At 36.8% G+C, this 13,375-nt stretch overlaps 1 protein-coding gene across 1 annotated transcript in view; it reads right to left on the bottom strand.

Moving 5' to 3' along the window:
* RTTN (rotatin) overlaps positions 1-13,375 on the bottom strand; it is a 160,195-nt gene that overhangs the window by 13,950 nt on the left and 132,870 nt on the right. Inside the window, exons 41-44 of the mRNA XM_080822236.1 lie at positions 12,336-12,441; positions 11,293-11,390; positions 4,193-4,270; positions 569-695 (exon numbers count right to left, since the gene is read on the bottom strand). Coding sequence (XP_080678362.1) covers positions 569-695; positions 4,193-4,270; positions 11,293-11,390; positions 12,336-12,441 — 409 coding nt within the window. The remainder of the gene's footprint in view (positions 1-568; positions 696-4,192; positions 4,271-11,292; positions 11,391-12,335; positions 12,442-13,375) is intronic.

The raw sequence follows: 13,375 nt of genomic DNA, 5'->3' as shown, positions 1-13,375 counted from the left end.
CTCCGATTTATCCCAATTCAGTTTTCCTTTCCTTCTCCTAATGTCCTCCATGTTATTCCTTATGCTCCACAAGTAAGTGAAACCATATGATAATTGACTCTCTCTGCTTGACTTATTTCACTCAGCATAATCTCCTCCAGTCCCATCCATGTTGATGCAAAAGTTGGGTATTCATCCTTTCTGAGGGCTGAGTAATATTCCATTGTATATATGGACCATATCTTCTTTATCCATTCATCTGTTGAAGACCTTTATTTGGTTTTGAAAGTTTTACATCATAAGTTTCGCTCTCTCAATTTTCCTATTAAATTCAATTTCTCACTGCCATATAACCAGGCAAGCATCTACCCCTCTATTCCCTGGGCTGTCTAATGACTTCCGATCTCAACAAACACATACTGAAGTATCTTACAGTACCTACGAGAAAACTTCTCTCTAACCAAGATACGTTCTATAAGTAGGAAAAACACTTCAAAATATGTATTTGTTTTTCCAGTCCACTTTAACAATATTATATAAAATTAGTGTTTTAGTATAGTCCTGAAAGGCAGTGTTGGGATCTATTTACCATTTGGAAAATTTGCAGTATAGACACAAAGTAGCTGCAGGGCAATTTGCATCAATGAATCATCCATCAAAAGCCAAGGCCAGAGAGAGTGTAAGACAGGAACGAGATGAGCTTCCAGAGCTGCTTCCTGTTGTGAAAAGGAAATGCAGAGAGTGTTAGTCTGAATATATGAAAACATAAAATTAAAATCAAGTTAAACAAACAAACAAACCTGTTACCAACAAAAGGAGACAAAAACTGAATTTATCTTTGTTCTGATTAGTGCCAGCTGGCATTGGAACCCTGCGGACGGATTCAGCACCTTGCCCAGGATGGCCCTGACCATGAGCCCAACCAGTCTCAGGAAGTCCCTTCAACACTGGGGTGGCCACAATACACAACTTAGGTAAAAAAATGTTAAAGAAACAGCTTCGAAACATGCAAGGTGGTGACATTTCACCACACTGAGTAAACTCTTATAAATATTCTGATACGGTTAAGAAATGGAATTTTCTGGTTAAGTAAACATTCTGATCAGTTCTAAGTTGTCCCCTCTACCTTCTCTCTCCTCTGTATGTATATGTGTGTACATCCGTCTAGTAAGTCTAGATAGATCAGAGGTAGATTACTGTTTGTAAATAATTTGAACACAGTAAAATTTAGTTAAAATAATATGTTAAATCAATAAATTCTTAAGTAACTCATAGTCTTTATTACAAAGATCCGTTACCCCCAAGACAATATTAACATATACAATCTAACCGTTTGCAGTAAATGCAGCGATCGCTTACGTGAACAGGAATTACTAGGCAATTTACAGACCCATGCGCTCACATGTCGGTACTTATATAAATACACACACCCTATCTAATTTTATGCAGCATCGATGGCAGAAGAGAGTGGGAAGTTATTCCCAGTGTTCAACCCTCTCCATAAGCTTTGAAGTCATTCCCAATGTTATTCCCAAAGTTATTCACTGCACCCCCCCATGCCCATGAGCTTGGAACAGAGGCCTATGGTTATAGAGAAAACAGAAACAATTAGGTGTAAGCTCTGTCTCTACTCTGTCATTTGGTTCACCTAGTTTATCTTTGTTTCCATCCACTCATCCTTCTTGCCCAGAAGTGAGGACTAGGTGTTCCTCCTTTGTTGGAGATCAGAAAGTCCATCTGTGTTCTGAAACACAGCCTCCCCACTTTCTCAGGGATCTTTATCCATCAATGAGTTCTTTTCTTCCTGTCTCTTTAATGATGAGTCCCCAGTTTGTTCTTTTCTGCTTATAGTCAAACAGTTTACATATTAGGAGAAGCAAACATACTGACTAACTACTTGTAGTGCTATGTCCTAAGTTATTAAAGCTGCCTTTCATGACCAAGCTTCCAGAAAGGCTACTCTTCTTGCTGTCACTTTCCATCTCTTACTGAATCTTCACCTTACTTCCATTTATCTTCTGTCCTGATAGTGCCAGCAACACCACCCTCAGCACTGGGGCATCTATTAAAGTCTGTTTCTTCTTCATTTCCATGTAGCCTCTCTACCCTGGAACATCTCCAAACTCTCCCCAGCACTCCTTTCCCAGTTTTTTTCTGCCTTCTCTTAAATATAGTTTCCACAGATATTTTCATATATAATCTCTTGGGAAATCTCAACAGTTTACACTGATAAATCCTAATACCCCAAGTTATATCACCACTCAGAGCCCCAGAGCCTTGTCATCTACTGATTACCCGCCATTGTCCCCCTGGATGTCCCAAAGACACTTTACACTACCATGTGTAAACCCAAACGTTATACTCTCTCATGTCTACACTCTGCTCTATTATGTGCACTTACATTAAAGTAGAGCCTGGAAATCATTCTACATTTCTCTTTTCTCCTCAGTATCTCCCCACCCTCCTTCCCTTCTCCACCTGCCCCAGCCGGGGTCTCATCATCTCCTGCCTACTCCAGTCCCCTACCTCTAACCTTGCCCACTGTTCATTTACCTCACAGCCACCATGATCTTCTCAGTATGGAAACTCTTTAACGTCCCATGTGCACAGATACTGGAGTGAGGTAGGCATGGGTGACTTGCTGAATTACCACAAGAGTGCCTAACAGTTAGCACCGGGAATATCTTATACTCCACAGGTAAGTTGGAACAGGAAAAGAAAATAAGAATCTTTGCCCCACAGGACTATATTTATACTCAAGAGTAATTTAAATACTCTTCTTCGAATTTATTCCTTATTCAACAACTTAGAAATGGAGAGCTGCTTAGGCTTATTGAGAGATGACACTTTCATAGATGGCTAACGTGATATAAATGTGAATACTGTATTTATAAGTAGTACCCAGCTTGCGTCTCAGAAATCTGCATAAGCAGGTCCTACCTGGAAAGTGTTCCAGGGTATTCCCAATGTAAGGTGTCATGGATTAATGTCAAGTGCATTCAGTCACAAGCATACTATGCAGCATAAAGGATCACAAATTTAGTAAATGATACCTCCATTTTGAGTAAAAAGTTAATACCTTGGGAATTTCAGTGAAATGTATAAACACTTAATTCCCGTCAAATTGTTTTGAAAAGTAAATTGCTAATAACGTGTCTTGAACAAATTAACAGAGCCTAAGGAGTATATTCAAGATGTTCATTTTTAAGTTATGTTTTTTCCAGTTTCATCCCAAGTAAAAGCAAAAAAAGGTAAGAACTTCCTTAAAAAGAAAGTGCCTATAATTTATCTTTCTTGTACTCATTTTCTGCAGTATTTCTGTGTGAAAGCTAGTGCTTCAAAAGTGTTGTATCACTATGACAAAGCAAATCAAAGAGTTCAGGACACTATATCCTGTGTAACAGTTACTAACACAGTATTTTAAATGACACCATCAACAGGGCGCCAGTCAGTTGAGCAACAAGGTCTTGGCTCTGGCTCAGGTCACGATCTCAGGGTCCTGGGACTGAACCCCAAGTGGGGCTCCCTGCTCAGCGGGAAGTCTGCTTGAGATTCCGTCCCTCTGCCTCTCCCCCACCCCCACACATGCTCAAAAGCATACTCTCTCTGGAATAAATAAACACATTTTTTAAAAAATTAAGAATAAATAAATAAACACCAGCATCAATACTCAAGACACAGCAAAACACCTCAGTGGTTCCCAGGCAGAGGGGCTGAGTCAAGAGGCACAGGGAGCCGGCAGAGGTGGAGGTGAAAAGCCTCCCAGAGTGAACAGGGCCATGCCCAGTGACCGCAGTAAGCATTTTCCACCCAAACAGGAGATACACTCCTCTTCTTTCCTTATGGATACATAACCGCCACTTATTTCCTGGACAGCTACCTGACACCTGCCTTTGAAAGAACATAACCAAGCACTCCATCTTAATAAAATACAACTGAAATGCAAAACCACAGAAAAAGAAGCTCAAGTTTCCTTTAGCTGCGATTAGTGTAAGAAATAAAGTCTGACATAAACAAGAAATGCCATCAATGTTGAAGAATAACAAGGTGTAACCATTTCTATGAATTAACACTGACTTTAAGGACCAATCAACTGTACATCTAAAACAATCTGAAGAGTTCTTCGTGTTCCCCCTATATTATCTAATATAAAAATTGTGAACTGTTTAATGCCAGCATTACTATCAAAATTTTGAAACATCATTCTACTTACTTTACATTCTTCATTTTGATAAAGACAGTTTCTTAGAAGCTGCATAGCAATGCTTAACTCTTTAATAAAACCGTCCTCCTGTTTAAACAAAAAGTAGTTTAAAAATGTGAACACAATGGCATATTCCAATTTTTATATACAGTAATTCCTTCTCCTTTGGGTCACATTACAATGCGGTATGCTCTCATTGCATCTGGCCACCATAACTTTGAGGGGACTGACAACCTAATGATCTCTGACAGATGACCATATCTCAAGAAGCGCATTCGCCACGAAAAAGCTATTTCTGTTCTATCAAGCATGGAGGAACTGAGATATATAATAGGCTCCATGTTTCATCTCAATAAAGTGAAGCAGGTACTGACTGGTTTTCAATCATATCAGGTGTTGGCTGACTTTCTCAATGATGAAGTAAAGAACCTTTGTCTACAGAAGAAAAAGGAAAAGAGGCAAGAAAAGAAATTGACAAATATGTAACCCCCTGCATCAATAAAATTATTAGATGAGGTTTTTTCTTGGTTTCTTATCATAGGCAACAGAAGTAGGTATTACACAGGTCACTGCTTAATGGCCTTAGCTATATATGAATATATGTAAACTTATAAATTTATAAATATATATGCATTCATCTTCTCAAAAAGAGGCATATCCCCTTTTTTTGAATATATGTACATATGTATATTTCTTTAAAATTTTGAGAGGTAGTTTCTTCTAAGAGGCCAAAATACTCCCAAAATTAAGTGGGTGGCTCTGTTCTATTCACCAGTCTAATATATATATTTTCCTTTTTCTTTTTTTTTTTAATTTTTTTTTGAACTTCTTTTTACCTCCATTTTTCCTCCCATGATTTGGGGTCTCTTCTGATTTGGTTAACACACATTTTTCTGGGGTCTTTGCCACCCTTTTAGTATTTTATTCTCTCCTTCATATATTCTTATCTGGATAAAATGACAAGGCGGAAAAACTCACCACAAAAAAAAGAACAAAAGGCAGTACTGAAGGCTAGGGACCTAATCAATATGGACATTGGTAACAGGTCAGATCTAGAGCTCAGAATGACGATTCTGAAGATGTTAGCTGGGCTCGAAAAAGGCATGGAAGGTATTAGAGAAACGCAGTCTGGAGAAATAAAATCCCATTCTGGAGAAATAAAAGAACTAAAATCTAACCAAGCTGCAATAAAAAAAGCTATTAATGAGGTATAATCAAAAATGGAGGCTTTTACTTCTAGGATAAATGAGGCAGAAGAGAGAATTAGTGATACAGAAGACCAAATGACAGAGAATAAAGAAGCTGAGCAAAAGAGAGACAAACAACTACTGGACCACGAGAGGAGAATTTGAGAGATAAGTGATACCATAAGATGAAACAACATTAGAATAATTGGGATCCCAGAAGAAGAAGAAAGAGAGAGAGAGGAGCAGAAGGTATATTGGAGCGAACTATTGTAGAGAATTTCCCTAATATGGCAAAGGGAACAAGCATCAAAATCCAGGAAGCGCAGAGAACCCCGCTCAAAATCAGAAAGAATAGGTCCACATCCCGTCATCTAATCGTAAAACTTACAAGTTTTAGTGACAAAGAGAAAATCCTGAAAGCAGCCCAGGAAAGAAGTCTGTAACATAAAATGGTAAAGATATTAGATTGGCAGCAGACTTTTCCACAGAGACCTGGCAGGCCAGAAAGAACTGGCATGATATATTCAGAGCACTAAATGAGAAAAACATGCAACCAAGAATACTACATCCAGCTAGGCTATCATTGAAAATGGAGAGATAAAAAGCTTCCAGGACAAACAAAAGCTGAAAGAATTTGTAAACACCAAACCAGCCCTACAGCAAATATTGAAAGGGGTCCTCTAAGCAAAGAGAGAGCCTAAGAGTAGTAGACCACAAAGGAACAGAGACAATGTACAGTAACAGTCACCTTACCTTATAGGCAATACAATGGCACTAAATTCATATCTCTCAATAGTTACCCTGAATGTTAATGGGCTAAATGCTCCCAATCAAAAGACACAGGGTATCAGAATGGATAAAAAAACAAAACCCATCAATATGCTGTCTACAAGAAACTCATTTTGGACCCAAAGAAATTTGGGTCCAAATTTAAAGTGGGCTTTAAATTTGGACCCAAAATTTAAAGATTTAAAGTGAGGGGGTGGAAAACAATTTACCATGCTGATGGACATCAACAGAAAGCTGGGGTGGCAATCCTTATATCAGATAAATTCGATTTTAAGCCAAAGACTATAGTAAGAGATGAGGAAGGACACTATATCATACTTGAAGGGTCTCTCCAACAAGAAGATCTAACAATTTTAAATATCTATGCCCCTAACAGGGGAGCAGCTAACTATATAAACCAATTAATAACAAAATCAAAGAAACACACCAACAATAATACAATAGCAGCAGGGGACTTTAACACTCCTCTCCCTGAAATGGACAGGTCATCCAAGCAAAAGATCGACAAGGAAATAAAGGCCTTAAATGACACACTGGAGTAGATGGACATCACAGATATATTCAGAACATTCCATCCCAAATCAACAGAATACACATTCTTCTCTAGGGCACATGGAACATTCTCCAGAATAGATCACATCCTGGATCACAAATCGGGTCCCAACCAGTATCAAAAGATTGGGATCATTTCCTGCATATTTTCAGACCACAATGCTCTGAAGCTAGAACTCAATCACAAGAGGAAATCTGGAAAGAACCCAAACACATGGAGGCTAAAGAGCATCCTTCTAAAGAATAAATGGGTCATCCAAGCAATTAAAGAAGAATTGAAAAAATTCACGGAAACAAATGATAATGAAAACGCAACTGTTCAAAATCTGTGAGACACAGCAAAGGCAGTCCTGAGAGGAAAGTATATAGCCATATAAGCCTTTCTCAAGAAACAAGAAAGGTCTTAAGTACACAACCTAACCCTACACCTAAAGGAGCTGGAGAAAGAATAACAAAGAAAGCCTAAACCCAGCAAGAGAAGAAAAATAATAAAGATCAGAGCAGAAATCAATGAAACAGAAACCAAAAATACAATAGAACAAATCAACGAAACTGGGAGCTGATCCTTTGAATGAATAAGATTGATACACCCCCAGCCAGACTTATCAAAAAGAAAAGAGAAAGGACTCAAATAAATAAAAATCATGAATGAAAGAGGAGAGATCACAACCAATACCAAAGAAATACAAACAATTATAAGAACATATTATGAGCAACTACACACCAGCAAATTTGATAATCTGGAAGAAATGGATGCATTCCTAGGGACATATGAACTACCAAAACTGAACCAGGAAGAAATAGAAAACTGAACAGACCCATAACCAGTAAGAAGATTGAAGCCCTCATCAAAAATCTCCCAACAAACAAGAGCCAGGGCCAGACGGCTTCCCAGAGGAATTCTACCAAACATTTAAAGAAGAATTAATTCCTCTTCTCCTGAAACTCTTCCAAAAAATAGAAATGGAAGGATAACTTCCAAATTCACTTTATGAGGCCAGCATTACCTTGATCCCAAAACCAGACAAAGACCCCATCAAAAAAGAGAATTACAGACCAATATTCTTGATGAATATGCAAAAATTCTCACCAAAATAATAGCCAACAGGATCCAATAGAACATTAAAAGGATTATTCACCACGACCAAGTGGGATTTATTCCAGGGCTGCAAGGTTGGTTCAACATCCGCAAATCAATCAATGTGATACAATACATTAATAAAAGAAAGAACAAGAACCATATGATACTCTCAATAGATGCTGAAAAAGCATTTGACAAAGTACAGCATCCTTTCTTAATCAAAACTCTTCAAAGTGTAGGGATAAAGGGTACATACCTCAATATCATCAAAGCCATCTATGAAAAACCCACCATGAATACCATTCTCAATGGAGAAAAACTGAGAGCTTTTCCCCTAAGGTCAGGAACACGGCAGGGAGGTCCATTATCACCACTGCTATTCAACATAGTACTAGAAGTCCTAGCCTCAGCAGTCAGACAACAAAAAGAAATTAAAGGCATCCAACTAGGCAAAGAAGAAGCCAAACTATCACTCTTTGCAGATGATATACTTTATGTGGAAAACCCAAAAGATTCTACTCCAAGTCTGTTACAACTTGTACAGGAATTCAGTAAAGTGTCAGGATATAAAATCAATGCACAGAAATTAGTTGCATTTCTATACACCAACAACAAAACAGAAGAAAGAGACATTAAGGAGTCAATCCCATTTACAATTGCACCCAAAACCATAAGATATTTAGGAATAAACCTAACTAAAGAGGCAAAGAATTTGTACTCAGAAACCTATAAAGTACTCATGAAAGAAATTGAGGAAGACACAAAGAAATGGAAAAATGTTCCATGCTCATGGACTAGAAGAACAAATATTGTGAAAATGTCTACGCTACCTAAAGCAATCTACACACTTAATGCAATCCCTATCAAAATACCATCCTTTTTTTTTTTCAAAGAAATGGAACAAATAATCCTAAAATTTATATGGAGCCAGAAAAGACCTCAAATAGCCAGAGGAATGTTGAAAAAGAAAGCTAAAGTTGGTGGCATCACAATTCCAGACTTCAAGCTCTATTACAAAGCTGTCATCATCAAGACTGTATGGTACTGGTACAAAAACAGACACATAGATCAATGGAACAGAACAGAGAACCCAGAAACAGACCCTCAACTCTATGGTCAACTAATCTTCGACAAAGCAGGAAAGAATGTCCAATGGAAAAAAAGACAGTCTCTTCAACAAATGGTGTTAAGAAAATTGGACAGCCACATGCAGAAAAATGAAACTGGACTATTTCCTTACACCACACACAAAAATAGACTCAAAATGGATGAAGGACCTCAATGTGAAAAAGGAATCCATCAAAATCCTTGAGGAGAACACAGGCAGCAACCTCTTCGACCTCAGCTGCAGCAACTTCTTCCTAGGAACATCGCCAAAGGCAAGGGAAGCAAGGGCAAAAATGAACTATTGGGACTTCATCAAGATCAAAAGCTTTTGCACAGCAAAGGAAAAGTCAACAAAACCAAACCAAACCACAGTCAACAAAACCAAAAGACAACTGACAGAACTGGAGACGATATTTGCAAATGTCATATCAGATAAAGGGCTAGTATCTAAAATCTATAAGGAACTTATCAAACTCAACACCCAAAGAACAAATAATCCAATCAAGAAACGGGCAGAGGACATAAACAGACAGTTTTGCAAAGACATCCAAATGGCCAATAGACACATGAAAAAGTGCTCCACATCACTCGGCATCAGGGAAATACAAGTCAAAACCACAAAGAGATACCACCTCACAACAGTCAGAATGGCTAAAATTAACAAGTCAGGAAATGACAGATGCTGGCGAGGATGCGGAGAAAGGGGAACCTTCCTACCCTGTTGGTGGGAATGCAAGCTAGTGCAACCACTCTGGAAAACAGCATGGAGGTTCCTCAGAAAGTTGAAAATAGAGGTACCCTACGACCCAGCAATTGCACTACTGGGTATTTACCCTAAAGATACAAATGTAGTGATTTGAAGGGGCATGTGCACCCGAATGTTTATAGCAGCAATGTCCACAATAGTCAAACTATGAAGAACCTAGATGTCCATCAACAGATGAATGGATAAAGAAGATTTTATATATAAATATCATATATATATACACATATATGTGTGTGTATATATGTATATACATATATATGTGTATATATATATACATCTATGATATTCCATCATACATATGGAATATCATAGATGTATATATATATATGATGGAATATCATATGTGTGTGTGTGTGTGTGTGTGTGTGTGTGTATATGATGGAATAATATGCAGCCATCCAAAGAAATGAAATGAAATCTTGCCATCTGCAATGACGTGGATGGAACCAGAGGGTATTACGCTGAACGAAATAAGTCAATCAGAGAAAGACAATTATCATATGATCTCCCTGATATGAGGAAGTGGAGAGGCAACGTGGGGGTTTGTGGGGTAGGAAAGGAATAAATGAAACAAGATGGGATCAGGAGGGAGACAAACCATAAGAGACTTTTAATCTCACAAAACAAACTGAGGGTTGCCGGGAGGAGGGGGTAGGGAGAGGGTAGTTGGGTTTTGACATTGGGGAAGATATGTGCTATGGTGAGTGCTGTGAAGTGTGTAAACCTGGCAATTCACAAACCTATACTCCTGGGGCTAATGATACATTATACGTTAATAAAAAATTATTTTAAAAATGTAAAATATATATATATATAATATAATAAAATATATAATAAAAATATATAATAAAATATAATAATAAAATAAAATAAAATAATAAAAAATAAAATAAAAATAAAAAATTTTAAAAAATTTTAAAATAAAATAATAAAATAAAATAATATATAATAAAAATAATATTATTATTATCATCATTACTATTATATAAAGACTGTGTTATCTTGAGCTTACATGAGCATGAATTTTGAACATGAGTCCAATATACTCAATGCTAGAAAGAGACATTCAAAAGTCATGGCAGGAATAAAGAGAGATTAGGAATACCAGCTCTACAACCACCCAGATACAGAGCAACTACCGGCTTTCTCAGTTCCTAGTTTTTTGACTATGCTGGCCTTAGTGTTCATGAGAGAATAAATATGACCTGCTTAGAGAACAGTGCCTGCTATGTAGAAAAACTCACTAAGTTATATTTCATTCCTAGTGAATCCGTGCTTACTTTGAGAAAAATACCTCCTTTTGTAATATAAATAATTTATCTGGTAAAATATCATATGCACTTCAAAATGCTTATAATAACAAAAACATGTAATATATAAATCTCATTTTAAGCTCTTTAAGTGAAAATTAAGACTCTCTCTCTCTCACACACACACACAGACACACACAACTCCAAGCCCAAAGTTGCTAATGTAGAAATCCCTTGAATTTATCTAACTATACTTCTCTTCTAAATCAGATACCCATTTGTACCGAATGCTGATGTCATTTATAAGTACAGGAAACTGGAGAGATGGTCTCTATGTCATTCCTTTATCCATCCAGATGTTTGGAATTCAGAGTTACCTGTTTCTTTAGGGTTGCCTTCCCAGGCCGGAGAGAATCTAGGTTCAGTTGTGCATTAATGTGTTTCATCTGCTCCATGCAGCTGTCTATTAGATCAGCTGAAAGATAAAATCCGAAAGAATCAAAAGGATATTCCATTCCCAAATAAGTTGAAATCACATATAACAAAGTCTCCAAAAAATAATGCTTTATATTTCTGAGCAACTTCATTTTGATATTTTCAGAGAGAAATGAACAAATCAGAGAAAAAGGAAGAGAACTAAAATGTTTAACAATTTCAATGTTTTCGATTTAGTATGATACTTCCAAAACCTACTTTATGGTTTGAGGCATGCATAATTCATTTTAATAGCAAATCACAACAGAAATTACTAGGCTTGATGTTGCCGTTATTCTCTTTAACTCTAAGACCTATGTTCCCGGGTTACAGAGGAAAAATTACAATCCTCTAGAAGGGAAATATATATGAAAATGCAGGATCATCTAACACTGTTGTTATTGCTATCAAAACTATGTGGGTTTTTTTTCAAGTATGCAATATGTGCCTGTGGTTACTAATATTTAATTATTATAAAACTAAGTGATGTGTTTCTTCTTAAAGTTTCCCCACTAGGGACACTGGATGGCTCAGTCAGTTAAGTGTCCGACTCCTGATTTTGGTTCAGGTCATGATCTCAGGATCATGGGATCAGCTGCGCATCAGGTTCCATACTCAGCATGGAGTCTCCTTGTCCCTCTCCCTCGGCCCCTCCCCTCACTCATAATCTCTCTCTCTCAAATAAGTAAAATCTTAAAAAAAAAAAAAAGCTTCCCTAATGTTTATATATTCTCTAGATTAATAATCATTACTCAAAAAATAATCTACATGTATAATCTCTATTTTAAAAGTGATACATGTTTACCGTGTTTCTGCATGAGAAAAACTTTTTAGTCACTGATATTTTTAAGTTCTTTACATTCTGAATCCAAAGAAAATTAAAAGAAACAAGCAGCAAAATATATGAATTGACAATATGCCATACCAGTTGAGTCATGTGGCTCACCTTTCAAAGCATGTTTCTGAGCTCTTCTACTGACAGCCAAAAGTGACATCAGTGCATTTGCAGCAACTCTTTTCAGGACATCCTTGGAGGATTTCCCTTCATAGCACTGCAAAGAATGTATACCAAACTGCCTTGAAGAAAAACTTAATCTGGAGCAAAACCGTTGTGAATAAAAGATGTGGTGTATTTAAAAGGTATTGCTAGGTTTCAACTACTCCACGAAATTCACTGGAACTTGATAAATCATTAAGATTTGAGACTAAGAATGCTCCGTGTGAATGGGACTGTAGAAGAAGCTTACAATGTGGAAAAGAGCAACAGTCATTTTCAAAGGCTCATCATGTAAAGGAAGAACTGTGCACTTAACTCAAATTCACCAGGGAATGTACGTACATATATGTAACTTATTAAAAAGGGCCCTCACTCAACTGCTGAATGGGAAAACTGCCATCAAATTCCTCCTGTCTTCTTCTTGAGACACATCCCTCCCTCAGTTTCCACCCTATATACCCCTATACCTCAGGGGATGTTGTTCTTTCCATCCTGCATTTCTATAGTCACATTTATCTGTCATAGTACATGTTTTTTTTAAAAAAAATTTATTTCTTAATTTTGTTGACTTACATAAATTTTTAAAAAATCACTTGTAATTTTGAAAACACTAATATTTTGGTATGTTTCTTTTATATATTTGATATTTATAAGTAAAAAATTTTTTTCATGATCAAAAATTTCAAATATATATAAGACTGAAGGAAACAGAATAACATACTCTCTCTTTTTAAAAAATTTTGGGCTAAACTATTTCAAGTAAATACTAGATATCATATAATGTCACATTCCAGTATACACGACCATAAAGCCATTATCATGCCTAACATATTTAATAATTTATTGGTATCAACCTAATATCCAGTCCAAATTCAGATTTTTCTCGTGTCTCAAAAATGTCTCCTTATGGTTGGTTTAGTGGAATCAGCACCCAATAAAGCCCTCACAACCTAGCAATAGATCTCCTAAATCTAGAGCACCTGCCATTT

Source organism: Martes martes (genome assembly GCF_963455335.1).
Source record: "Martes martes genome assembly, chromosome: 13".
NCBI lineage: Eukaryota > Metazoa > Chordata > Mammalia > Carnivora > Mustelidae > Martes > Martes martes.
This window is presented reverse-complemented; position numbering and strand designations above follow the sequence as displayed.